Raw genomic sequence first — 27,790 nt, forward strand, 5'->3', positions numbered from 1 at the left:
TTTCATTAATTTTAATGATTTTCTTAGTTCATTAATACACGAGCAAATCAAGCGAATGAAATTCACCTGCATTTCAGCTGGGTCGCGCGCCGACTTTGCTAAATATATGTATGTAAATACACAGTTACATATACATACATATATCGTATGTATATACATATCTACACATATACATATATACATATATACATATGTACATTTATACATATATGTGTGTATATGCATGTCTAAAAATCGCGTCAGACGTACGCGCATTAGAAAAACCTACATTTGGACAAAAGAGATTAACTAAAAAGTAAGCGCTGCTTGTTATATTTGTAAATAGGCATATTGCCGCGCTGGGTGGGTGGGTGCGCAATCAAGCCGTACGCCATACCTTGCCGCGACCCGTCAACTTTGGCGTTGCTGATTGCGCGTCAGTCAAACGCGACGCGCCGAACTAGCTGATTGAGCAGCCGCCGGTGGCAGCCACACAATACATATGTATGTATGTATGCACATGCAAACACACAGCGACAATCAACTGTTGAAGCTTACATGCTGCACACAAGCGCAACGCGTCAACAAATAGCGCTTTCCGTTTGCCACGCTTTTCATGCGACCTGCCGCAGCGCGTTAAATACACAACCACACAGACCTACACACACTTACGGCAGCGGCAATTGTTGCCATCACTGTCAATTGTCATGGATTACGCTTGCGTCGGCGCTGTGTTTTTGTTGAGTCGGAGTCGTAGTCGTAGTCGTAGTCGTTGGCACTCGGCACGGTGCATCACGTTGACCCGCCGTTCAGTATGCTAGTCGACGACACTGGCAATGGCGGCTTACGTTTAGTACGCGCGGCAAATTTTTCAAGTCACTTAGTAATAATTCCTTTGACTAAGCACCGAAAATTAAATGATTACAACAACCACAACAGCAGTCGCAGCAGCAACAAAAACCATTTACGGCGACAATAGGATGTTGAAAATCGAATGATTGGTACTCGGCAACGCGCAACATTACGACGGTAAAGACGTCGCTTAAGGCGGTGCACGACGACGAACAAACAACCGACAACGTGAGCGGCGCAAACGAAGACGGAAAGGCGCAAACGTTTATCATTGACGGCATTCATACATATGCATATGTATGTATATAGATACATATGTATGTACAAATGTAGTATATACTCGTGTTGCAGGGTTGCTTAAGCTGTGTAGCTGCCGTTAGTTAGTCTCAGAAGATTTGCCGAAAGCTGTAATACGAGTTTAAACGTATCCGGTCGCGTTTAGTAGCGAGTGGCGTACACTCGATCCGGGTGACGACGGTGGCGACGATAACGACTAAGACGCGCATGGCGTTGGTACAGCGCGTGAATTAGTAAACGTTTGCGGGCAGTGCGAGCACTTCGTTTGCGGTGGCTGGATTATCTGTCGACTAGTGCGCGAGTGTGCAACGCAAAAAACCCGTTCTGTCAGTCAGTGATAGAAAGTAGAAAAAACCAGAAAAAAAGTTATGCGAAAATACTGAAGAATACTTATCGAATTTCCGAATCTCTAATCACTTGCTGAAGTTCTGTTAAGAAGAAATTTATGTGAAAACGCGCGTATGAGTTGAAATTGTGTGAAAAGAGCGTATTTTCGAATTTGCGTTTTCGCCTCAAAAGCTGACAAAAAATCGCTGAGTACACGCGCACTCAAGTCAACGCAGTGTCAGCGTCGGTTATAAGTGCAGAGTTAACGCTTTGCGGCTGTCAAGGAGTGAAGAAAGCTAAGCAGCAACATGGAAGATCATTGGGGCCTCAGCAGCACAACCGGTACATAAGGATTTACTGTGTAGTGTTATCTAACCTTATAAGCGTACTCGCTGAATTAGTAGTCCTACAATCAAAACAATATACGTATTCGCGAGACTTATATAATATTTTCTGTGTACAAGACTTTACTGCGGGCATTTTTTAAAAAGTATTTTATTAGAAAAAGATAAAGTGTTTGTTTTTATGTAACATCAAATATTCTCTCTTTACATAATATACTCATATAAGTGGTGGAGACTGCTGTTAAAGAATCAGTTCATGACTATTAAGGAATCCAGTTCTTAGCGAATATTTTCGGAAAAACTCACGAAACCGCTCCGCTTTTCTACCAAACTTTTCAAACTTATAACTGAAGCTCCCAAAAGGATTCCACACCAGACTTGACACCCACAAACCTTCACTGATCTCTGTATTAGTTTGAAACAGCTGTATAAATTCCCGAATATTTTCGGTAAAATTCATGAATCCATGTTCTTCCTCCTTCCTCCTTCCTCCTCCCAAACTTTTCAAACTTATATTTGAAACTCCCAAAGGATTTCACACCAGACTTGACCTCAAATTCTTCACTGATCTCTGCGTTAGCTCGAAAGAGCCATTTCTGAATATTTTCGAAAAATTCATGAACTTATATCTGAAGCTCCCAAAAAGATTTCACACCCGACTTAACCTTTACAAATCTTCACTGAAGTCTGCGTTAGCTCGAAAGAGCTGTATAGATTCCCGAATATTTTCGAAAAAATTCACGAAATGTTCTCTCCGCCTCCCTTCTCCTTATGTCAATCTTTTCAAACTTATATCTCCAGCTCCTAAAATGATTCCACACTTGACTTGACACCTACAAATCTTCACTGAACTCTGCGTTAGCTCGAAAAAACTGTATAAATCTCAGTAGCGAACTGAGTTGCTGATCTTGAATTATTACTAAGCATTGTATAGAGAACTCCCAGATTAACAAATTCTATTTTAAATGGTCTTCAAGTGCAGGAAATTATTTGTATAACCTGAACAGGGGGCACAACTTGTCAAGAAGTTTGTAACATCCACAAGGAAACATCGGAGACCCTATAAAGTATTACAAAGTACATCGTCACATTAAATGCAAAACAACGTATCATCAAAAAATAAATATTGAGCTTTTTATTGCCTACGATTCACTACATAATATTACATAACTGTATGTATAAAACTTTAAGCTTCCGCTATCGGATATAACCAATATATAACCACTTCATAACCAAAACTCAAAATTTTTTTCAATATGAGTGGTTTCTATTATATCGTTTTTCCTTCGCCCGTAAACTTATGAAAAGTGATGTTAAATTATTTTGCAATTTAGGTGACGATATACATGTAAAATGCTCAGCGTGTCGAGCTAAGTCGATTTAGCCATGTCCGCCTACTTAAATATATCTGTCCTGTATGTTGGTCCTGCTGTATATATGCGAACTAGTCCCTCACTTTTTAAGAAATCGATCTGAAATTTCTCAAAGGTACTTTTCTCTTCAAGAAGCTACTTATTTGTTGAAATCGCCGATATATCAACACTACAGCATATAGCTGACATAGAAACTAATTAATTAAGCTCAAGCCCTTACATGTAAAAAATTTTTTTGTCAAATTATACTCATGAAATTTGGCATGGCATATTTTCCAAAGCAAGGCTACGGTTACCGCACATATAGTTTAGATCGGACCAATATAGCGTATAGCTTTTTTTAAAATTATTTTATTTATTGTATCTGCTTTTTCTTAAAGCCTAACAATAAGTAATAAAATCTTAAATCTATTTAAAAAGCTATAGCTGGCATACAAACTGGGCGATCAAATTGTATATAAAGCAGAATAAGGGTGTAATTATATACCATACGAAATGCTGCTGTGTAGGGTATTAAAAATCAGTGCAGGCGAAGTTAATGTTTTTTTCTTGCTAAAACTATCTGAAATAACACTGATATAGATTTTAAACAAGACCCAAATCTATCTGGACTACACAATGTTCCTCCCTATTTTATAGTTTTTTCTCCACAATATTGTTCACTATTTTATATTTTTTTTGTCTTGAATTCGGTGCTTCGGGTATTTTAAGTTAATCCTGGTTCTTCATTCCGGTAGATCAAAAAAAATTTAAAGTTCTCCGGCTCTTTCTCTTTTTACTGATAGAACTTACTCAGCATTGTCTAAATTTCTTCTCTTTCCTTTATGCTTATCACTTTCTTTATGATCCAAGCAGAGATATTTAGGGAAATATTACACTATGGCATAACTTTTCTTTGAACTTTTGTCTCAATAAGTAATATCTCCATGTTTTTGCGTCACTTTTTTATTCACCCGGTTTTGGTATATGTAGAACGGTTAAGACAGAATATTCTACTATTCAAAGATTACTGAGGCTTTTTGAGCAGTCATTTCATAACAACAATGCTAGAAAAATTAAAAATTTCCATCGTTAAGAAATCATAGCCCACTATGCTCCTAAGTGGAAGTCCCATACAAAATCTATAAGAGTTCAATCTAATAAGATATTTACCGACACTATATTATTTCACAGAACTGCATATTACCGCTATTCCATAAGAGTATTATAGATTGTAGAGTTAGAGAATTTAGTTTCAGTTTAAGATGAGCGAACAATGTCTTTATAACTTTGGAAAGACGCCTCATTTATTAACAGCTGATAAAACTACACGCCAATATTTGGCTTTCTTAGTCAATAGGAATATTCAGAATAATCTCTCACTCTCTGCGGTTTCGGAATGCGTCAAATTAAAAAATTTTTATTTAGCAGCTTGAAAAAATACTCGCCGATCTTCTGACTTTTTTAGGAGGAATTTTGTTGTTAGGAATTTTTAGTTAATAGTAATATTTAGGATATTCTCCCTCTCTCTCTCTCTCTCTCTCTCATCTACAAACTTCAAAAACTCATTTTGTTTGAGTGTTATAAAGAAACTGTCAACCCTGTGGTTTCGAAATCTCTCGAAGTATAAAATTTATTTATTTAACAGCTGATAAAAATACTCGCCGATATACTGACTTTTTAGTTAGTAGAAATTTTTAGTTAAGAAGAATATGCAGGGTATTATCTCAGTCTCCCTCTCTCTCTCTTATCTACAAACTTCAAAACCTCATTTTGTTTGAGTGTTATAAAGAAACTGTCAAACCTGTGGTTTCAGAATCACTCAAATCATAAAATTTATGGCTGTTAGCAGAATTTCAACTGTCTTAACCAAAAATATAATAATTTTATATAATTTAACTCATGCATTTACTTAATTAAATCTTGGAAACTCTTTTGTAATAGCAAATCCATAATATTTAGTAAAAAGCTTAAAAAATTATTGCTATGATTAAACCAAAACTTTATTAAGTGAGTTTAGAACCATTGCTTCGCATTGAAAAAATAATGCTAATGAACTTTAAAAATATCTTTAAAAAAGTAGAAAAATATTATAAAATAAGATTACAACAAAAACCTATTTACGAATGCCGTGCAAAAGAAACGGAGCGAAATAATATAAATTAACAAAATAATGCTAACAAATGAAGCACTAAACGCACACACACATAAGCAAACATGGAAAATTAGAGTAAATAAAACAAAAAATTGAAAACCCAACCCCTTTTCAACTAAATCCATAAGCAATTGTGTCTAGCTCGCTTCAGTTTCAGCCGTGGTTTAAATGAAAATGAAACGAAACTAACGAAAAGTATATGTACAACGTGGCGTATGCGTAACAAAAATTCAATTCACACTGAGCGTAGAACAAAAAAGTAGTCGAGGCAATGAAGCGGAACCGCAATGGAAAAATGTAGTGAATGGCAAGAAGAAGAGAAATACGAAACACGAATTACATGCGAATATTTTACAAAATACAAATTAATAAAAAATAAAACATAGAAAGGCAAAACCGAAAATAAAATGAAAATGCATTTAAAACACACAAAATAGGAAAATCTTAAAATGTATGCGGAAATAATTAAAATATTGTAAAAATAATTATAATAAAAAAAATAAAAATAAAATAAAAAAAAATAAAAAAAAATAAAAAAAAATAAATAAAAAAATAAATAAAAAAAAAAAATTATAAAAACAAAGAAAAAAAAAAAAAAAATAAAAAAAAAATAAAAAATTAAAAAAAAAAAATAAAAAATAAAAAAAAATAAAAAAAAATAAAAATAATAAATAAAAAAATCAAGAAAAATAAAATAAATATTTGAAAAATAATGTATAATGTTCTGTAGGTTATTCAATAACAAAATTGAATAATCAAAAAGCACTTAAAGGAAAGTGTATAAAATCATAAAAAATTGTAAAAAAGTAATACAACGTCTAGTAAAAAGAATCTGTTAGTTTTGGCTTTCATTGAAGAATTAGTTTAGCATGAGCCTATTTGTTGCCATCATAAAGTTATTTTAATAAAGCCACTCTTATAGAGCCAATCGCGCCTAAAATAATAATTAAATAGAAATTAGTACTTGGTGCCAGGTCCGGAATATTAGGTGGAAGAACTTTCCGACCAAGCTGCCGGAGTTTCTGCCCAGTCACTATGTATCTTGCGTATGGTCCCGCGTTGGTCTGATAAAATATAAATTTTCTGTTACTAAACAAAGTTGAACGCTTCTGAGCTATTGCTTTGTTCAGTTGGTCCAAATTGTGAACAGTACAGCTCCGAATTAGGTGTTTGGCTGCAGGAGTCGAGCTCATAGTAGATGATACCCTGCCATTCGTACTAAACACATAATAAAACCTAAGTGATCGTTGTTGTAGCGGCAGAAAATATTCCCGAAATAATTTCAAAGACTGGTGCCAAGTTGGCAGTCCTTGACCTGATGAAAGTCCGGATCCGTTCCGGTTATTGAGACCCGGATTCATGAGATCGGACTCTATGATTTCCCTTACTTTACCAACATTTTCGAAAATTGGCCTACCGGAGCATATTTGTCATTAAAATTACCTGAACGGGCTAGACGAAACGAAAAATTGACCATTACGGTATCAGAACCTGTGCTTGCATTTTCGCCTATATCGAAAAGAAACTGTAAAATATGGCGTATTTTCTCTTTGTTTGTGTTCATCTTTGACGCGTGCTCAAACAATACTGAGTCGCGAACTATCACAGCACTGTCTGGTACTTTTTTTGGTACGAAATCAGATTACTTAAGCCAGCTAACGGAAAAATAAGTGATTTCATATAGACCTTATATAATATTATGAACTAAAGATAATGAAAAGTGAAACAAAAAACAATAAAAATAAAAATCGAATCCTTTGACCACTAATGACTAAAGAAGATCACTCAAAAAAGTTCTAAAGTCAGCGCTATTTGCCTCAGGGGCTCATAACACTTTTCGTTTTCAGAAAATTGGTTGTTGTCTAGGATAAAATTCATTTTAAATTTCTTTAAGATTTCAAATCGAGCTCGCCTGAACGCATGCCTGACAATGTGATAACCATAATTTGTACTAAACTTTTTAGACGATCACTAATAATGTTCTTAGAAACGCTTTCGATATCATCTATCTATTTATGAAACACCGTTATTCCAAAAATAACAGTAATTTTCATTAAGTCCTCGTTACCAAATAATAACGCTAAATATTTCTAGGTTTACCAACTCGCCTGATCTCATAGATAGATTTGGCAACCAAAAAGTCCCTAATATGCCAACTCGCTTAATCTCAGGCTGGAAGTTTTAGAGCTACTGGAATATGCGAGTTCTGAATTTTAATACAAAATAATAACACTAAATATTTATAGGTTTACCGCCTGTCCTGAACCCATAGATAGATTTGGCAATCAAAGGGTCCCTCATTTACCAACTCGCTTGATCTCAGCTACAGAAGTTTTAGAGATACTGGAATATGGGTTTCTTGGATAGATCTACTGTTTTAGAAAACACACTTAAACTCAAATGTTTCTAAAGTATAATATTTATTTTATATTTATTTAAAAATCAAGATTCAATAATATCGAGCGTATTCGAAAAAGCTTGAAAGCCTCTCAGACTGTTAGGTAAAGGTTTTAATATTCAAGTTTAAGTAAGTCAAAAATATTTGCTTGCATTTTCTGTAGCCCCAAACTTCACTTGGCAGTTAAGAACATTCAAACGAATCTTCTGCTACTTTTTCAAGATTAATCTCAAACTGTAAGGCTAGGAGAGCACAGCTTTGATTATGTTAGAAATATAACAATTTTCAAATAATTTTAGTTGCTTTTTTGGCTTTCTATTCTATATTCTGTATTTGTATACACAACGATCAAATCAACGTAAATTGTCACACAAAAGGCGAACAATTTAGAAATGAAATTAAAGCGATGCCAAATGACGGCAGGCCGCATTAGCTGAACGCGGAGAATGCTTGCTAAGCAAAGATAATGCACAAAAGTAAATGATGAACGGACAAATACTTGTGGACATACAAATAAGTAAATAACTGAGCAAACTTAAAATAAATATATATTAACATTAATATCAAGAAATATAGAGCTAAAGGACGGTTACAGGTCGCAATGCAAGCGAACCAGCGGTGAAATATGTGCGCCGCAAGCTGAGCGCAATACAAAAAGGAAATCTACGCTCAGTATAGCAAGAGATCAGTTGAAATTGAACATTTGACGATGCAGAGCGCTTAACAGCTGAGCAGCGCTCGTAAACTACATATTTCACAGACGCTCGTGCGCCTAAAAGGATGCTTGAAAAAGAGCGTAAAAAAGCAGTTGGCGCAGCGAAAAATGTGAGAGAAAACATGTGTGAGCGCATAAGCGTGTGCGCGGCGAGTTTTGAGTGTAAAATTGCTTACTTATGTATTATATATATGCTCATAGTATTAATATATAAATATTTATTTGTGCGCTTACTTACTTGCGTCTTAATAAAGTGTCGCTGCCTTCACACTTGCTGCTTATTGCTTAACTCAAGCTTTGTTGCTTATGTGCCGGAGTAAATAACTGAAATGAAAAAAGTGTAGAGAGTATTAACACATACATACATATATAACAGTACTTTCACATACATATATGTGTAGCTATAGCTACAGATGTGCATTCATAAGCGACTGATTAAATTAAAGTGAACTTAATTTAGCGTGATTGATATCGTTTTCTTTTCATGACTTTATTTTCATACATATTACAGCAATGTATACACATGTATATGTGCGTGTGTGGCTTAATACACTGCTACTGTAAATGCTAGTTAAGCGGCATTCAAGCAGTGTCTTGTAGCTTTAGAGCTAGCTTATAGTAAACTGCATATGCAACATAACCATAGATTCCGCTGTGGAGACGAGAGCATAGAAGTATTTTCGAATAGAAAATGTCACGCATTTGCCTCAAATTTTGAACCGGTGGCTAGTTTGTCTTACATTTCATAAAAAACAGCAAAAAAAGTTGATTTCGGTTGCACGTAAGCTATAATACCATTCATAAATAGTAAAGTTTCCATGCAAGAATTTGATTTTCAGCGTTCAATTTGTATGACAGCTATATGCTATAGTGACCCGATTTAAACAATTTGTGTGGAGATTATAAGGTTGTCTTCAAAAATAAGCTCTACCAAGTTTCATGAAAATGTCTTTTCAAATAAAAAAGTTTTCTATACAAGCATTTAATTTTGAACGTTCAGTTTGTATGACAGCTATATGCTATAGTGGCCCGATTTAAACAATTTGTGTGGAGATTATAAGGTTGTCTTCAAAAATAAGCTCTACCAAGTTTCGTGAAAATATCTTTTCAAATAAAAAAGTTTTCCATACAAGGACTTAATTTTGAACGTTTAGTTTGTATGGCAGCTATATGCTATGATGGTCCGATTTAAACAATTTGTGTGGAGATTATAAGGTTGTCTTCAAAAATAAGCTCTACCAAGTTTCATTAAGATATCTTTTCAAATAAAAAAGTTTTCCATACAAGGACTTAATTTTGAACGTTCAGTTTGTATGGCAGCTATATGCTATAGTGGCCCAATTTAAACAATTTGTGCGGAGATTATAAGGTTGTATTCAAAAATAATCCGTAGCAAATTTCGTGAAGATATCTTTTCAAATAAAAAAGTTTTCCATACAAGGACTTAATTTTGAACGTTCAGTTTGTATGGCAGCTATATGCTATAGTGGCCAGATTTAAACAATTTGCGCGGAGATTGTACCGTTGCCTTCAAAAATAAGCTCTACCAAGTTTCATAAAAATATTTTCTCAAATAAAAAAGTTTTCCATACAAGGACTTAACTATGAACGTTCCGTTTGTATGGTGGTCCAATATCGGTGGTTCCAACAAATTAGCAGTTTTTGAAATGCAAAGTAAAAAAATATACATATTTGCGAAATATTTTCGCGATATCTCAAAAACTGAGAGACTAGTTCATGTAAAGACTTGGTTAAATCAACGCCACATTTTTCCGAAGCCCTTGTTAAAAATGATATCCTTATGAATTGGACTAATAAAAATTACTAAAATAGCGATATATTTACATATTGCTAACGGCACCTTAAACATTTCGAGAAATTTTTTAAACTGTGTAATTTCACCACCAATGACTCACCAAAGTTTAAATAATACACGGTATTGAGTCAGACTTGATCATGGTATGAACTCATTTTCGGATTTTTTATATTCTGTAACTCGATTTTCGGATTTTCAAGCCAATTTTCGAATAAAATATTCGTTAGCTTTTGAGTTGTAGAAAGCAAAAACGAATATTGTACGTATTTTTTCTGGCACAGGGTGGTACAACTTTCGCATAATGATAAAGTAGATCCGAATTTCGAATAGAATACATTTTCGAATCGAGTTACAGAATAGGACCCAAGTTTCTTTTAGAAAACCTGTAGTTTTTGGTTAAGTCGAGACTTCAACTGAAGATCCGCTAACTCTGACTTTCACTCACTTCACCATATTGTTCACAAAGTATAAATAAATAACGTTGAGTGAATGGCAGCTTACGACTTCCGGTCTTATACCAAGTATCCTCTGGGTAGCCAATAAACATCCGTTTGAAGGCGAATCATTCTTCCCAGGGTTGGTTGTGGCACCCGCCACGTAAAAAAACACCCCTAATGAAAAGGACAGAACTCGGCTATAACTGCGTAAGCGGTGTCCACGCCAATGAAGAAGAAGAATGGCAACCATGTGTAAAACTCAGTATATAGTACATACTACCATATATTTAGATTTCATAGCAATACTACTAGTAAGACAATTCCCACAACAGCTGTTTCTATGTTACCGGATTTAACCTGGATTATCCCTCCAACGACTGTTATTTCAGCGATCTTACCCTGTTTGAATTGGTACGTAGTAGAAATCTAATATTTCCTATCTTGATGCTAGCGCTAGTAAAATATGAATGACTAACTGCATTGACTAGTTACTCTCGATCTCTTTTTAAATGTTCTGCGGGTCTTAGCTTAGTATACATATATAATCTCATCTATGCCAAGTATCAAAACTTGGAACATACTACGAGAGGATAATCAAAAATTATACCTGTTTTGAAAGTCCGCTGGGCATAACAACCCCTTAAAACTGTCCTCAAACTTTAATCTCACAACGAATAATAATTTTTAATATCAATAACGATTTCTTACAATAAAAAATATATGAAAATATTGTTCGATCGGACAAAGAGTTTTCGAAAGCCCACGGAGAATGGCAAGAAAAGCGCGCTTCTTGACGCGAGCTTTTACTTTGACTTCGTACCAACTTGGTCAGATGGTTATGGTTTCTAGGCCCTCTAAACTTCTCTCAAGACAAGTGTCTTCGTTTTTCCGAGTCATCGCAAAAAAAACCAACATTTTCTATATTTTTGTTATACATTTCCACATACGAGATACGCGCATTCAATTAGCCACACTGTATTTTAATCCATTGGGCTCGTAAATAAATTAACATTGTCATTAAATATAGCATACATTAAAAGCATCTTCAATTAAATAATTGCTTGACCGCTTTGATTTCGTGTCATGCCGACGTCAACTATTCATTTGACTTTACGGCTAAATTTCTTAAATTAATTGATCTCAATTTATTGCTCACAAGCTAAAAATAAAAGAAAAGCTAAAAGTGAAAAGTTGACAGCTGAAAATAGAGACATCACAAAGATTAGTTTCAAAAGAGTTTTGTTTCTCAAAGGCACGTTAATAATAATGACAGCGAGAATATAATTATAGTAGAAGCTAGGTTTAATTATGATTATTTTCGCAATATATGGTTAAGCGCTTAACCAGTACTTTATCGGCAACATGTTGCAAATGGTTTGCTCAATATCTAGTTAGCAACCAGCTGACAGTTAAGAGCTGGTAAACTTTACCGAAAGCAAGAGTTTTGGTTAGTTCTAAGCCAGAAAAGCCAGAACATGAAATGACAGCTGTCAGCAGTAAAATTCAAAGGAAAAATCAGCTGCATACACAGCGTTCAGACTCTTTTGTCGCTATTTTCATTATAAAGTGTGGTCTATTTCGAAGAACTCTACTTTTTTAAAGAAAAAACACAGAAATTCCAAATTTAATGGGGAATATTTATTATCTTTCGAAAGAACATTCTTTGGCATTTATTTTTTGAAGATTAACTCTTTCTAATGTTGGTCGCGCGTACGTCTCAAATGATCCATCCATTGAGTCCAATTTTCGATGACTCGTTCGAGCATTTCGACAGGTAACTGGCGAATGACACGCGTGATGTTTTGCTCCAAGGCCTCAATCGAAGCGGGATTGTCCGCAGAGACTTAGGACTTTACATAATCCCACAAAAAAAGTCTAACGGTGTGACTTGGTGGCCAATCGAACGGCTCAAAACGTGAAATTATCTGCTCACCGAAGTGTTCTCTCAATAAATCCATTGAATGCTGCGATGTGTGGACCGTCTTGTTGAAACCAAGTCTCGCCGAGATCACGAGCTTCCATTTCAGGTATCAAATAGTCGGTTATCATGGCGCGATAACGATCGCCATTGATGGTTATGGAAAATTATTAAAAAGTATGGACCGATGAATGGTTAATAACATTTAAGTTTCGAACGTAATGTAAATAATCCTTTGAAACCGTTAAACAGTTAAAGCTATTAAACAGTTAAGCTACCAATGTTTAAAGAAAATTGAGTCAAGGAAGCGATTTCATTGATGAAATTTGCTTAGAAGTTTCGGTTAAAATTTTCTTTGGAAGCTAAGAGATTTACAATTTGCGAAAGAGCCCGTGCTTATTCAAAAAAATCGAATTTTATTATAATTTTTAATTCAAGTCTATAAATTCCTTTCTTATTTGCACCTACATCATTTTATTCCATATCTGCTGGAAATAGCGCACAATAAAAAGGAGTGTCTCTCATCCCAGGCTGTTGTTTCCTTTTGATTTACGTGGCGGGTTGAAAACCCAGCGCAGAACTCTTGGTTCGCCTTCTCACTTTAGCTCGGCTTCAAACGGATGTTCTTTGGCTAAACAGAGGATATTAGATCTAAGACTGGAAGTCGTGGGCTGCTCGAACCATATGTAAAAGAATCGTTTCCGGCCACTCCCAAGTGAATGGCAGTCAGAGAACTCTCTTCACTTGTGTGAACTTCTACACATGACTCCATTCTCCAAGCTAATGTTAACTGTATAGAAGTTAAAGAAATCAATCATATGAAATTTTGGTAGTGTAAAATATCCACAAATTCTGTAGAATATCGACATAGCCTCACATTCAACAACAAGTGATTTGATGAAGTCAAATGTAAATCACGAAACATTGAACAGAGCAAAAACTCCAAAAATTAATTTAAACCGAACGTTAGATACGTGAAATATGATTTTGCCCTTGTTAAATCCAAATCACAAAGAGAGAATGCAAAAATATTTACAGCATTTCACATTAATCGATATTTATAAATAGCACAAGTGATTTGATGTAGGTCCTATGAGAATCTCAATACTTCAGAAGAAAACTAGAGCCATTAATTAAATTGATCTTAAACTTGAAATGTGATTTCGTATCTGTTAAGTGACGCATTAATCGATAAGTATAAATAACACAAGTGATTTGACGGAACTGAAATGTAAATCACAGGCTATTGAATAGCGCAAAAACTACAAAAATTAATTTAAACCGAACGTTAGATACGTGAAATATGATTTTGCGTCTGTCGTATATAAATCGTGAAAGGTGATTTCATATTTGTCAAGTGAAAATCACAAGCTATAGAATACCAAAATTTCACATAATCTCATATTAAACGTTATTTTTAAATATCATAAGTGATTTTATTTATATAAATCGTATAAAAATCACAAATTATACCGAAAAATATCAAATATTCATTTGAATTAATTCATCTTTCCACTGACAGATGAAAATCACAGGGTACTGAGTATCGGAACAAACCTAGTATTTATAGAAGCTGAACATTTTCGACGACATAACGGTATACAATAACTAATACTAGATAAAATCACAACATTCGAAATACTACTCAATTATAATTTTGTTTTATTTCCACATATGCAAATGTCACGTGTGATTTTACAGCTGTCAAACGAAAATCACACTGTATGATTTACCTAAAATATGCGAGAATCCCACATTAATTGATAATTATAAATGTCACAAGTGATTATACACTTGTCAAATGGATGTATCATGCTATGGAATAACAGTTAGCGAAAAAATCTCACAAGCAATTTATGAATGCGGAAGCAAATCAATCAGAAAGCTCAAATTCGACGAAAGTCAGTAGCGTTTTCACTCAATTTTAAATGTGTGAACAGCTAAGAAATGACATTTAAAAGCAAATTTAAGATAAATACCAAAAGCTCGGTCCGTAAGCGCCAGTTACGAGTAAAGTACGAAAAGAAACAAATTAATTGCATTGAGGAAACATAAAACAAATCGGCAACAATGCTGCCGTGGAAATGAAAACAATGAAAGCCGTTGTATATTATATATGTATGAAGCTTTAGAATGAAAAAAAAACAAAAACAAATATATAAATGTGTACGTTTTTGCATTGTTTCGCCGACGCGCTGACGAAATTTTACTACTAATTTAGTAATTTAGTGATGTGATTAGCAGTAAATGCCTGCGCCGCCCCTTTTTAGACATTGCAAACGTCACACAGGGTGTACAAAATGCCGAAAAATACTTTAGAAATTTTATATGTAAATTAAGCGGGCCGCGGCCGTCTCCAACAACGCTTTTGGCGCATAAACGCGCGCGAAGCGCAAACGTTTTGCTGCCGCACACAACTAATGAGCGCAATTACCGCTACACATTTAAATTAGTGTATGTGTGCCACTACTTCAGCGCTAGCGCCCATTAAATGTCGAACGAAATGCAAATAGCGCACAACTCATTAGCGTCAATGTGGCTTGCCGCAAAGTGCTGTTTAAGCGCGCCGCAATGCAAAATTATTAAATAATTAAAAAATTCAAATGACAGTGAAATGTAGCGCAGTTCAGCAGTTGACAAGTGACATTTGCATACAAGTAATGTAAGCGCTGCAGCAGGTGGCGCGCGCTTCTGACGTCCCTCAGCCGGTATTAGACATTTCCGCTGCGCGTTGCCAGTTGTTTGTATGTAAATACAACGCTTTTGAAATATTTATAAATTCGTTGCGTATTTATAGTTCATTGCTTTCAGTCAACAAAGCAGTCAAATCAATAAAAAGTAATTAGACGTCTAACCCGTGTATGATAAGCGGTAGGAGGTGTCTAAGCGCATAGTTGACCCGCCGTAAAGGCGTGGGTGGAATGCGTGACTAACACCCAAGGGGTGGTAAATCTAAATTTATAAATAAAACAAATAATGTGAAATTAAATTCGAGTTCATTCCTGCACTACAAGGAAACGCGACACATATGGAAATGACTTGGAGGTTCTAAAAGACCCATTACACTCCTACTTTAGTTCGGAAATTTCAAATAAATTTGTTTATTCACTTGTCTGAGATCTCTGGATCGAAAAAAGTTGTTCCGCCTGCTTACTTCTAAAAGTACTAATCCTTACCTCAACACAATCAGTCTACTGAGCTTACTACTCACAACACCATCACCACTCTTGAGACTCAGCTTTCATAATTGGATAATATTTGACCGAATAGACTACGTTCAGCACGCCAAGAAGAAAATATAGCAGCCGTAGCTGAGAGTATACACGAAGACCGTGTAGAGTCGATTCGGCGCCGTTCGCAGCAACTCGGACTGACGTATGGAACGACTTGGCATTCTTAGTCGAAATCCTAAATTGAAAGCGTACAATATACTAAAGTCGCTCGAACTTTCCGAGCGACATCGCTTCGCTCAATAGGCTCTTGAAAAGTTCCAAGAAGATCCAACGTTTTCGAGCCAAATTTTGTTCAGCGATGAAGCCCATTTCTGGTTCAATGGGTATGTAAACAAGCAAAATTGCCGCATTTGGGACGAAGAGCAACCTGAAGAGATTCAAGAGCTGCCATTTCATCCAGAAATAATAACGGTTTGGTGTGGTTTGTAAGCCGGTGGAATCATCGGTCCATATTTCTTCAAAAATGATGCCGGTGAGCACGTAACCACCAATGCCGACCGTAATTGCGCCATGATAACCGACTATTTGTTGCCTGAAATTGAAGCTCGTGATCTCGGCAACATTTGGTTTCAACAAGGCGGCGCCACTTCTCACACATCTCATCAATCAATGGATTTATCGAGAGAACACTTAGGTGAGCAGATAATTTCACGTTTTGGGCCGGTCGATTGGGCACCAAAATCGTGTGATATCACATCATTAGACTTTTTTTGTGGAAATATGTAATGTCTAAAGTCTATGTGGACAACTCCGCTTCGATTTAAGCTTTGTAGCAAAACATCGGCCGTATCATTCGCCAATTACCAGTCGAAATGCTCGAACGAGTGATAGAAAATTGGACTCAATGGATGGACGATCTCAGACGTAGCCGCAACTAAAATTAAATCTGAAGTTTCTGTTTTCTTTTTTTTTAATTTTTTCTTAAGAACCTCGAAATGGATCTTCTTTTACTTCAAATATTTTCAGATTAAGATTAAATACCATTCTTCTCAAAGTTTAAGATTTGGCACTGTAGTTTAGGCTTAAAACCCAAGAAACGAACGTTTCCCACAATATTGTTTCAACTATAGGCTAAACTGTTAGAATTCTACGAGACTTGACTCAGCTTATTAAATTAATTAATCATATTTTCCTGATGTCACATCTAATATTAACTAGAGCTAGATCTAAGAAAAGTACCTTTTCAACGATATTGGCTCAAGGGGATTTATGCTTGAAGGAACACATAAGAAGATTAATAATACAAGCTATTTCGGAAGTGGAATAGGGTCCATGGTAATATACGAAGAGTGGTATGAAGTTTCGTCGGTATTTGACGGATAGACGGGGGTAACTCGAGTTTTAGTTCGGTATTTGCTACCCCTGTACAAAGTTAATAAGAGTTAAGTTTGATACAAACTCAAGACTTTTCAGTGTTGAGCAGGTAACACCGGGTAGTTCGAGACCAGGTTGGAGGATACCAGACCTCTATAATGCCATGCCTGTAGCTACTACGTCCACTTGCATTTGCATTTAGGAATCAAACTGACCAAAGTTTTGTTCGAAATCAGGTTAGAGAACATCACACCTCTATAATTGCATCATGGGGCTACTACAACCTCAATAATGGCCTCATTTAGGATCCAAACTGACCAAAGTTTTGTTGTACGAGATCAGATTGGAGGATATCAACCTCTATAATGGCATTGCTGGCGCTACTATGACCACAATAATAGCTGCATTTAGGAACCAAACTGACCAAAGTTTTGTTCGAGATCAGGTTAGAGGATATCGCACTTCTATAATCGCACTCCTGGGGCTCCTAGGACCAGAATAATAGTTGCATTTAGGATCCAAACTGACCTAAGTTTTGTTCGAAATCTATGTGACTACTAGTATACTAGAATAGTTGATTTTATGATTAAAACTGTGGTAGATATTACTAGATAACCTTCTCATCTGGGTCTTTCACCATAATCTTACAAATATTTATGAAGAGCTAGCAAGTTTCTCAGAATGACAGAGTCTCTAAATTATGAAATCGAAGCAGAGAATTCTCTTTAAGCGTGCTTTATTTAGGAAAGAAACTCAAAACAGATGGTTTAAGCCACGAAACAGCCTTTATTTATAGGACATACAACGAAAATTTAATAAAAAATCGCGAACTTAGTTGCTAACTCTAAGAAATTCATGAAATGGTGCAGCTCAAATTTCAGAAACAATAGAAAAAATTTTTTTTTGTTCAATTTCACTGATGAAAATTTAAAATTGAGTCATTCCAAGACCCGAACCAATTAACCTTTACTATATTAGCACTTCGACAGTTTTAAAATTGTTATAAATATTTTAAATTGATGCAGAATATCTAATTATCATACACGCACATACACAAACACGGCTAAAAACGCGCGCTAAGCTAAGCTCGGCTACGCAAGCGGCAAACGATCAACACAATTAAAACGTTGCGGCAGGGCAAAACAAAACAAGTGGAAAAATTATAAAAAATGCGAAACAAATTGAAAATTAACTTAAAACATAAACAGGCACAAACCAACAACAACAACAGCAAAATAATAAAAGCAAGTGGCTTTATAGATAGTAATAAAAAACAGTGGCAAAATGACGACACAAGCAATTAGTAGAGGAAATGCTAGATGATGCTCAGTTAAAGCAAGGAAAATTAATAGATGCTTGGTATATATAGACATATATATGTTCACTATATTTATAGTATTTAAACAACACGCTGTATACTTATATAGAGTAAGAGTGCTGATGACAAATTTGCATGAAAACATATGACAATTGTCTACATTTTTTTCAGTGTAGAAGTTTTGTTGAAATCGGTTTTGTTATAACAAATTTTTATCATCAAAAATTGCTTCATTGTTTTTCAAAATATTCTCCATTAAGATCTATATACTTTAGTATGCGCTTGAACCAAATTTTCGAAGCGCTTTTGCCACTCTGCTTGAGGTATCTCCAAAACATGCGTTCTCAACGCATCAACCGCCTCTTCAGGTGTCGAAAAACGTTGATCTTTTAGTTTATTATTTACGTCATTCGGTCCAAAGTCAGAACTATACGGTAGATGACTCATCTAAGTGATGTTTTGAGTACTCAAAAATACAGTTGTTTCAGTCGATATGTGAGAGTTTGTATTATCGTGGTGAAGAGTGATCCATCTTCGGCGGTTGGTTTTTCTGATTTCTTGAAAGACAACTGGCAAAACACCTGGTTGCGACATGTTCAATACTTCGTGCGCGAACAACTTTTTTTGGATTCGGCTCTTCTTAAAGTAGAGCTCTCTCCTAGAAGTTGTCTTTTCTACAGTTTTGCTGGTTTTTTTGGATCTAACTATCTTACTACTTCTATGGAAGACGGTCCCGTATTCCTCGCTTTGGTCATCTTTATTTTTTGTTCATTCTGTGTGTTTTTTTATTGTTGTTGCGGTGTATTCATTTTGTTCTACGGATTTCCGCTTTAAGCCGCTAACTCCACACATTGTATGAGTTGCGCTTTATGAGCCGCTTGGTTATCTATGCAAGTAGGGAGACCTTGCGAAGATTGACACAAGTCCTTATGGGAGCTTATCTTCATAGTCAGGTTCGAACACGAATCAGGAGCTCATCTCAACTGAACCTGTACGACCAGAGAATTATGGCGGCATGCATTGAACAGTATAGGACAGGAGGTGAGAACTGTATTAGTCTGCCAGCCATTTCGGTAAGATATCACTCTTAGCTACTGAGGTGGCAGAATACTGTCCTCAACAGCGATTTGTCAAACTAATCCGTTTCGAGTTTCCAAGCCTGAGCTCAGCCTTAACCGTTAGTTAGACTTAGACGATTTTTGCTTCTCACTTATCATTAAATAACACTTGGAAACTTTCTATTCCAAAATTGGATTCTCGTTCTATCCTACAAGACTTACAAGAAAAGTAACATCGCTGCCCGAGTATTTTGGAGTGTCACACTGTGTTATGCATGTTTAGTAAAAAAAAGAGTTCTAAAATATTTGTTCCACAGCAGGCTCCTTTCAGTATATGTCAAAATGCAGCTATACACAAATATGTAACCGTTATAGGCAGATATTTTTACTGTATTTATGTGGGTATATGCGATATGTAGAGCAATGCTAACATTTTAATGTCAGCGGCCGCATTTGGCACTTACTATTTATTTATTTATAATAATTGCAGCGTTGTTATGGATAACGGTTGTTATTGTAGTGGAATAATCGATATTATTGTCTTCTTTTTCTTCTTTATGGCGTAACGATATTATTGTCACCTATCAATATAATGGCAGAAACCAGAAAAAATATGGAATAATGGCAGAAAATAGGAAAATAGTTATTTTCAAAATTAAAAAAAGGGATTATTGGTCGATAATGAAACTTTTTTTAAATATTAAATATTACATATTATTAAAAACTTTTTTCAAATATTAAATACTACATATTATTAAAAAAAATAATAAATGTAAAAAATTTTCCAAAACTAAAAATAATACTTTTAATTTAAATATAAAGTATGAGAAACACAAAACTCATATTTTAAGGTAAAAAATAAAATTTTTAAATTTATGAATAAAAAATAAAAAATTAAAAAATAAAAAATATTTTATTAATTAAAATATGTAGTAAAAACTTTAAAAGACATATTTTTTGATGTTATAATTTTTATAAAGTTTCAAAAGTAGATACAGTGAAGTTCTATTAAACGAACGCTCTATTAAGCGGACATTTCCATAACCGTGAACCGTGGTCGGTCCCAAGATGTTTGATGCAGCACAAGTAAGGACAATCTACTAAACGCAGTACTCTATTAAACAGACAGAAAGGCTGGTTCTACTAGTGTGCACTTATGGGAGATTTCACTGTATTAATATTTTTATTGAAAATAAATATCAAGAAATATTCATTAAGCTACAAAAAATATTTCGATATTTAAAATTTGTAATAAAAAGTTTAAAAAATATTTTTGAAAATTTAATTATTTTAAAGTATTGAAATAAATATACAGCGAATTTTTGTATTTATTAAATTTCAAAAAAAAAAATTTTTTTTACTAAATTTCCAAAAAAAAAAATAATAAAAGGAGCATTTTTTATTTATCAAATTTCAAAAAAAAAAAATAAAAAAAGGAGAATTTTTTTATTTATTTCAATACTTTAAAAAATTACATTTTCAAAAAAAAAAATTTTTTTTTAATTTTCGCTATCAATTTTTTTATCGAATTTTAAAAACTCAGAAAAAATTCCACTAATTTTCACAACGTTTATGTATATTTTTTTAATTTCCCCATGTATTTCTACATTTTTTGTTACTTCCACAAATATAATAATGGCAAGTTACGTTTTCTCACAGGGTTGTATTTACTCCAAACTGCAATAATTCTCAAGGTCTTTCGCACCTCGTTAAATTTAGTGGATCAATGCTTTACGGCAATAAAACGCGAAATGCACTTGAAAGTCATATTGACAAAAACAATTGTAAAGTTGTTGTAACTATAATAAAAATAATTTATTTTGTCTGCAAATGAAAAATCGCGCGCCAGAAAAATACTTTTAGGAATAGTAAAAATATAATAAATTAAAAACTTTTTTGCTGTATATTAAAAAAAATAAATACATTTTAAAATGTTTTCGTAGTTTTTTACATAAAAACTTTTAAAATTTTTCGCAGTTTTTAAATTAAATCGGAGTTTTCTAAATCAAAAACTTTTAAATTATTTCTTTTTTTTTTTGAAATATAAAGCAAATAAGTTTTTGTTTTTAAAATTAAAATTTGTGTTTTTTTAATTTCTTCAAAAATTTTTTACGAATATTTTTTTTTATTATACAGCAATTAAATTTTGTTTTTAAATTTGTTTTCAGTTTTCTACATAAAAAACTTTTAACATTTTTCAGCAGTTTTTAAAATAAACTTTTTGTTTTAATTTTTTCGTAGTTTTCTAAATCAAAAAACTTAAAAAAATTTTCAGAATATTTTTTTCAATACACAGCAAATAAATTTTTGTTTTTTCTTAATTTTTTCGCAATTTTTTACAAAAAAAACTTTTAACATTTTTTCCAGTTTTTTCCATAAGTAACTTATAAAAATTTTTCGCAGTTTTTAAATTTTTTTTTTTTGAGTTTTTCGTAGCTTCTAAATCAAAATTTTTTTCGAAATATTGGTTTTTTAATATGCAGCAAATAATTTTTTGTTTTAAAAATTTTTCCAAGTTCTTTAATTAATTTTCGATTTTTTTTTAATTTTTTCGGAGTTTCTAAATCCAAAAATTTTTAAATTTTTTGGAACATTTTTTTTAATATACAGCAAATAAGTTTTTGTTTTATTATTTCAAAAAATTATATATAAAAAATTTTCAGATCTTTTTAAATATCTTAATTTAATTCATTACAAAAATGAAATTGTTTAAAAACACAAAAATTATTTAACAAAATTTTTAATTTATTGATATGAAGTTATTTCATTATTACAGGATTGCATACAAATATTTATTTTTATTTTTACCAAAAATCAACGAAAAATCTGAAAAATTATTACTTTTATTTTTAAGGTTTTTTTTTACAGAAAATATACTAAGAAACCCGCAAACATTTTATTTAGTAATTTATTATTTTTTTTTTTATTAAATTTACTTTCATTTAGACATAAATTGTACACAACCCGCCATCGACGACTTCCCAAAGGATCTATTCACCGAGGCGCAAAGACAGTCGGGTGCTGTTGTACTTCATGTGATAGCCAGTTTATATTTATTTCTAGCATTAGCGGTAGTATGTGATGAGTACTTTGTGCCTGCAGTCGAAAAAATATGCGCAGGTGAGTGTTGGTAAATTACGAAGAGGCGTAAAAATATGTTGCACTGGAAATATTGTTTAATTTTTTTTGGTTTAATTTTTATTAGATATTTTTTGTTTATAACACAATATGTTTTTATTTATTTAATTAATTAATTAATTTTTTTTAAGTTTATTAAATTTTTATAATATTTTTTTTTAATTTTTATAATTTTTTTTTAATTTTTATATTTTTTTTTAATTTTTATATTTTTTTTTTTAATTTTTATAATATTTTTTTTTAATTTTTAATAATTTTTTGAAGTTAATTTTTTCATAATTTTATTTTGTTGTTTAACAACTTTTTTTTACTTTTTAATATTATTTTAAATTTTTTATTTTAACAATTTTATTATTTTAGGTAAAATTTTTTTATTTTAATTAATTTTAATATTAACTTGTATTAATTTTTTGAAATTATTATTTTTTTTAACAATTATAATTTGTTATTTTAATAACCTTTTTTTAAATCTTTTGATTTTAATTTTCTTTTCAATTTTTTTTAATTCTTTATTTCAATAATTTTATTTTTTAAGCAATATTTCTTTTATTTAATATAATTTTAATATTGAATTTTATTAATTTTTCAATATTAATCATTTTATTTTGTTATTTTAATAAACTTTTTTTTCTAATTTTATTATTATTTTTAAGTTTTATTTAATTTTTTGTTTCAACAATTTTATGTTTTTATTGTAATAATATTTATATTATTTTTTTTTAATTTAATTTAAGTTTAATATTATTTTTCTTGTACTTTTTTTTATATTTATTTAATTATTTATTTATTTTTGCAATCTCACCACAGCGTTAAATATGTCAAATGATGTGGCTGGCGCCACCTTCATGGCTGCGGCCACCTCAGCGCCCGAACTCTTCGTCAATGTGATAGGTACATTCATCACAGAGGGTGACATTGGCGTGGGCACCATTGTCGGTTCGGCGGTATTCAATATTCTAGCGGTTGCCGCGTGCTGTGGGATTGGCGCGGGCATGGTGGGTACCTAAAATCCATTAAGAAGCTTTCATGTAACCTTTTTAATAATGTATATTCATTTTCAATATCTGCTCCTGAATTCTATTAGACCATCCCACTCGATTGGTGGCCCTTGACGCGCGATAGCATAGCTTATGGCGTCACAGTCGCCATATTGATTTGCGTTATGCACGACGAACGCGTCGAGTGGTACGAGGCGCTGATATTAGTCTCACTCTATGCCGTTTACTTGGCAGTGATGTATTTTGATAAAACATTTCAGAAGTGTGCAAAAGGTACGTGTGCTGATTTTTGGCGATAAATTTTTTTTGAAACAATTGCCACAAAAACATATGAAGATAGCTGTCTTTATACAAAATATACAAAATATTGCTTACATAGCTAGAACATACTCAAAACGGATACATGACAATTGATTTAATTGACATTTTTATACATTTTTACACTTTCAACCTACTCCGGCACAAACAAAAACACACACATACACGCATTCAGGTGGCGTAAAGCAGGCTCGCTCACGCAGTCGCTCTTCCAATTGCAGCATACAAACGAAAAACAGCAATGAGAAGGAACCAGGTTGATGAACAGAATACATATTATATACGAAATACATAATATACTAACCCACATGTACATAAATACACTAATTATACTTAAAAGATTATTTACACATATAAGAAAATTAGAAAAATAGTTGACTTCGGCTCCACCGAAGATATAATATACTGCTTAGGTCCATTTTTCATAATACAAAAGGGTGTAAAAAGATCTTTATTTTGTTATTGATGAGTCCATTTGAATGACAGCTGTATGCTACAGGCCGGCATAAAGCAAATAATCAGAACCTTCTCTTTGAAACCAGTAGCGCTTCCCAGAAAAGCAGTTGGTCTCAAAATTAAGCGACGGGAACTCTGTCCAAAAAACCAAGACAGGCAACAGAGCTGAGCATTGCAGCAGCAAAGAAGAAGATGAGCTTTGAAGTTGAAACTATCAATTTAAACTCACAAACTATATGAAAACACGGTATTCCCCGGTTTCTGCACTTACAATCCTGTATTAAAAATACCAAAGCAATTTTTACAGAATTTATGAAAGATTTTAATCGGATTTAGCCTAGCTTTCCCTGCAGTCAATGGAACTCAAAAGCTAAATGAACGTATCTAATGGAACTCGAAAATCTCTCCTTGTCTGCTTTGTTCTAATCTTGTGGGCTTTTAAGGAATACCCGCGAAAGCATGAAAACCTTGTTAGCTGTAGAAATAATACCTTCAAAATGTCAAACAAATCTTAGATTAGCATGAAATAACCGATATTAACATATTTTCCACTAACCAACCGCCAGTAGAGTTCCCAAAGCAACACAAATACTTATATGAGCATAATCTTATATGTAGATCTTGTGGAAAATCGCATCTGCCACAAACTCTCCACAATACAACTAAATGGCGGTGTTAATAATGAGCCGCCAAAGCTGCAGCCAACGGCGTCACCGCCTCCCACGCAAGCTGCCGCCGCAAATTCCAACACCAATTCTAATTCAAATACAACAACAACAGCGGCAGCAACTGCCGCACAACCACCAGCCGAAGCCAAATTCATATCCAGCAGCCTCGCCACCGAGAAAGGCGCAGTGGAATTGCAACCAACTGGCGCCATTTCCATAGCCGTACCCGCCTCAGTTGCAGCCGCCGCATCTACAGCGAGCGACGAGGAGGTGGAGGAAGAGCACTATTCATTGCTGCATTACCCGAAGGAGAAGAGCTGCTTCGCACAGTTCACTTGGATCATTATTTGGCCCATACACTTGCTCTTTCGCATAGCGATACCGGATTGCAAGAAGACAAAGAACAATAAAATATTCCCGCTGACTTTTATTATGTGCATCGTGTGGATTGGTTCGTTGTCGTACGTGGTCGCCTGGATGATTACGATTATAGGTCAGTAAAGTCAATAGATTTGCTTGCTTGAACTTACAATAATCTTTCTCTTTATTTTCTAAAGGTGACACGCTGAAAATTCCGGACTCAGTGATGGGCATTACATTTCTGGCAGCGGGCACAAGTGTGCCAGAAGCGGTTTCCAGTGTTATTGTGGCTAAGCGAGGTAATTGCAGAGTCTCAGAGTGCGATAAAGAGATAAAGCGCTAACTCGGTCTTGAAAAATCTGGACCCAGGTCCTTATTTTGAAAAATTACACGGTTTGCAACCGAATTGTTTATAAGAAAAATAATTTTTTAGTGTATTTGCTTAATCTGCAATGAAGATAGGTCGGGTTTGAAAGATGGTTCAAGCTTTTTTGCCTACCTTAAACCGGCAAGAAAGTATTGGTATACCAATTCCTTCTTCTTCAAACTATTTCTCTTAACTCAACAACTAGTCTCATATTACATTTTTTTACTACTTTTCACCCCTTCTAGGTCACGGTTCAATGGGCATCTGTAATTCGATCGGCTCGAATACATTCGATATACTTCTGTGCTTGGGCGTACCGTGGCTCATCAAAGCCGTCTTCTTCCCCATACAGCAGGGACAAAATTATGTCGGCATCAATTCGGCCGGTCTCGAGTATTCCGCTATAACGTTACTCTCCACACTATTTTTGCTCTACATCACATTCTCATTCAACAAATTCAAATTGGATCGAAAAGTGGGCATGGCCTGTTTGGTTATGTATTTGGTTTTCATGATATTCGCATCGCTGATAGAATTGAATGTATTCTTTCGGGTCAACTTGCCAACCTGTGGACGTTCGTGAAGCGTGGAAAAGTGTTGAGCGCAATGGAATGGGCGGCAGGCAGAGTGAAGTGGAAGTGGAAGAAGAAGCGGCGGCGTGTGCGCGCGTTTTATATACATACGTACAAATTTTAATATGCGAAAAAAGTAGTGAAAAGAAATATGCCTGAAAACGGGTGTTAATCGAAGTTTACAACAACAACAATACACCAGCGACATATTTGGTAGTTTGGCGTGTGGAGTTGTTTGTGTAACTCTGCAACTTGCAAAATAATTTTCTTCATTTTATTGCTGTACAAGGGTATTATAAGTTTAAGTTGTATTTACTTCACTTTTATTTTTTAATAAGATTTTATTTTGCGCTTATATGGCGCGTCTTCTTCAGCGCGTTGGTTTGTGCGGGAAATGTATTCAATAATTTAATGTAAATAAAATCGAGCAAATCCTTCTTATAATCGCTTTCTCTATTTAAATAAATAAAATAAATAACAAATTGGCGTTCACATATAAAACACGTGAAAAACTGGCAAAAATTTATAGTTTTATATATAACATATAAATAAAAATCCTAATGCTTAATTATGTAAAAATAAGCTGTGTATTTTATAAGTTTTATGCATAATATTTTAAATGCACCAGAAGAACAGTAAAGCAACATACATGTAGACGCATATACTATAGATTATTTCAGAAAGTAACTGTTTTTATTATTTCAAATAAAAAAAATATTTTTTTATTTTTAAAAATATATTTTTAAATTTAATTTTTTAATTTATGCTTTTTTCATTAATTTTGTTTTTTTGTTTATTTTAATTAAAAAAAAAAATATTTTTATAATTAATTTTGTTTTTTTTTTGTTATTTTAATTAAAAAAATTATTTTTATATTAATTTTATAATATTTTTTTTCATTAATTTTTTTGGTTATTTTTTTAATTTTTTTTATTTAATTTTTTTTTTCATAACTTTTAATCAATTTAATAGAAATATTAATTTTTTTAAATTAATTTTTTTTAATTATTTTTTTATTTTTATTTTAAGGCTTTATGAACGTATGTATGTATGTACATAGACGCGTATAGTTTATTTGTGAAAAGTATTTATTATATTTTAATTAAAATTATTTGTTTATTTATTTTAATTGATCTCGTTTTTGAGTTTAACTTTTTTTATATTTTTTTTTTTAATTTAATGTTTTTTTCAAAACTTTTAATCAATTTAATAGAAGTTCAATTTTTTCAATTTCAAAACTTTAAATTGTTAATTTTTAAAAATTACATAAAATTTATTTTATTTTTTAAATATACTTACAGAAATTTACAATTTTTAATTTAAGAATTTTTAAAATATTATTTTCCTTAAAATGACTTTAGCTGCTGTTAAATTTATTAATTGAAAATGTATTTCTTTTT

General features: G+C 33.2%; 1 protein-coding gene and 1 long non-coding RNA gene across 4 annotated transcripts in view; one reads left to right on the top strand and one right to left on the bottom strand.

Moving 5' to 3' along the window:
- The window catches only part of LOC126759810 (uncharacterized), a 136,429-nt gene that overhangs the window by 57,035 nt on the left and 51,604 nt on the right, over positions 1–27,790 (bottom strand). For both annotated transcript variants that reach the window (XR_007667082.1, XR_007667083.1), the window contains exon 3: positions 8,658–8,743. This is a non-coding gene — a long non-coding RNA (uncharacterized LOC126759810). The remainder of the gene's footprint in view (positions 1–8,657; positions 8,744–27,790) is intronic.
- On the top strand, positions 788–26,872 carry LOC126759805 (sodium/potassium/calcium exchanger 3). Of its 2 annotated transcripts, XM_050474925.1 has the most exons (9): positions 789–1,128; positions 1,183–1,797; positions 22,460–22,633; positions 23,459–23,646; positions 23,736–23,922; positions 24,143–24,223; positions 25,042–25,584; positions 25,649–25,750; positions 26,064–26,872. In XM_050474925.1, the coding sequence occupies exons 2-9, from the start codon at positions 1,764–1,766 to the stop codon at positions 26,399–26,401; spliced, it is 1,647 nt and encodes a 548-aa protein (XP_050330882.1). In that variant the 5' UTR covers positions 789–1,128; positions 1,183–1,763; the 3' UTR covers positions 26,402–26,872. The 2 variants fall into 2 exon arrangements, with proteins under 2 accessions (XP_050330883.1, XP_050330882.1); XM_050474926.1 differs by lacking the exon at positions 24,143–24,223 and having other exon boundaries at positions 788–1,797.

This window comes from Bactrocera neohumeralis, chromosome 5 (assembly GCF_024586455.1).
Source record: "Bactrocera neohumeralis isolate Rockhampton chromosome 5, APGP_CSIRO_Bneo_wtdbg2-racon-allhic-juicebox.fasta_v2, whole genome shotgun sequence".
In the NCBI taxonomy this organism is placed as follows: domain Eukaryota; kingdom Metazoa; phylum Arthropoda; class Insecta; order Diptera; family Tephritidae; genus Bactrocera; species Bactrocera neohumeralis.

What these genes read in the sequence shown, in the direction of transcription:
- LOC126759805 (XM_050474925.1), top strand. Translation starts at nt 1,764, where the DNA reads ATGGAAGATCATTGGGGCCTCAGCAGCACAACCG. An exon ending in GGGCCTCAGCAGCACAACCG is followed by an intron (nt 1,798 to 22,459) that starts GTACATAAGGAT and finishes ACTTTCATTTAG; the next exon opens with ACATAAATTGTACACAACCC. An exon ending in CAGCAATGAGAAGGAACCAG is followed by an intron (nt 24,224 to 25,041) that starts GTTGATGAACAG and finishes TCTTATATGTAG; the next exon opens with ATCTTGTGGAAAATCGCATC.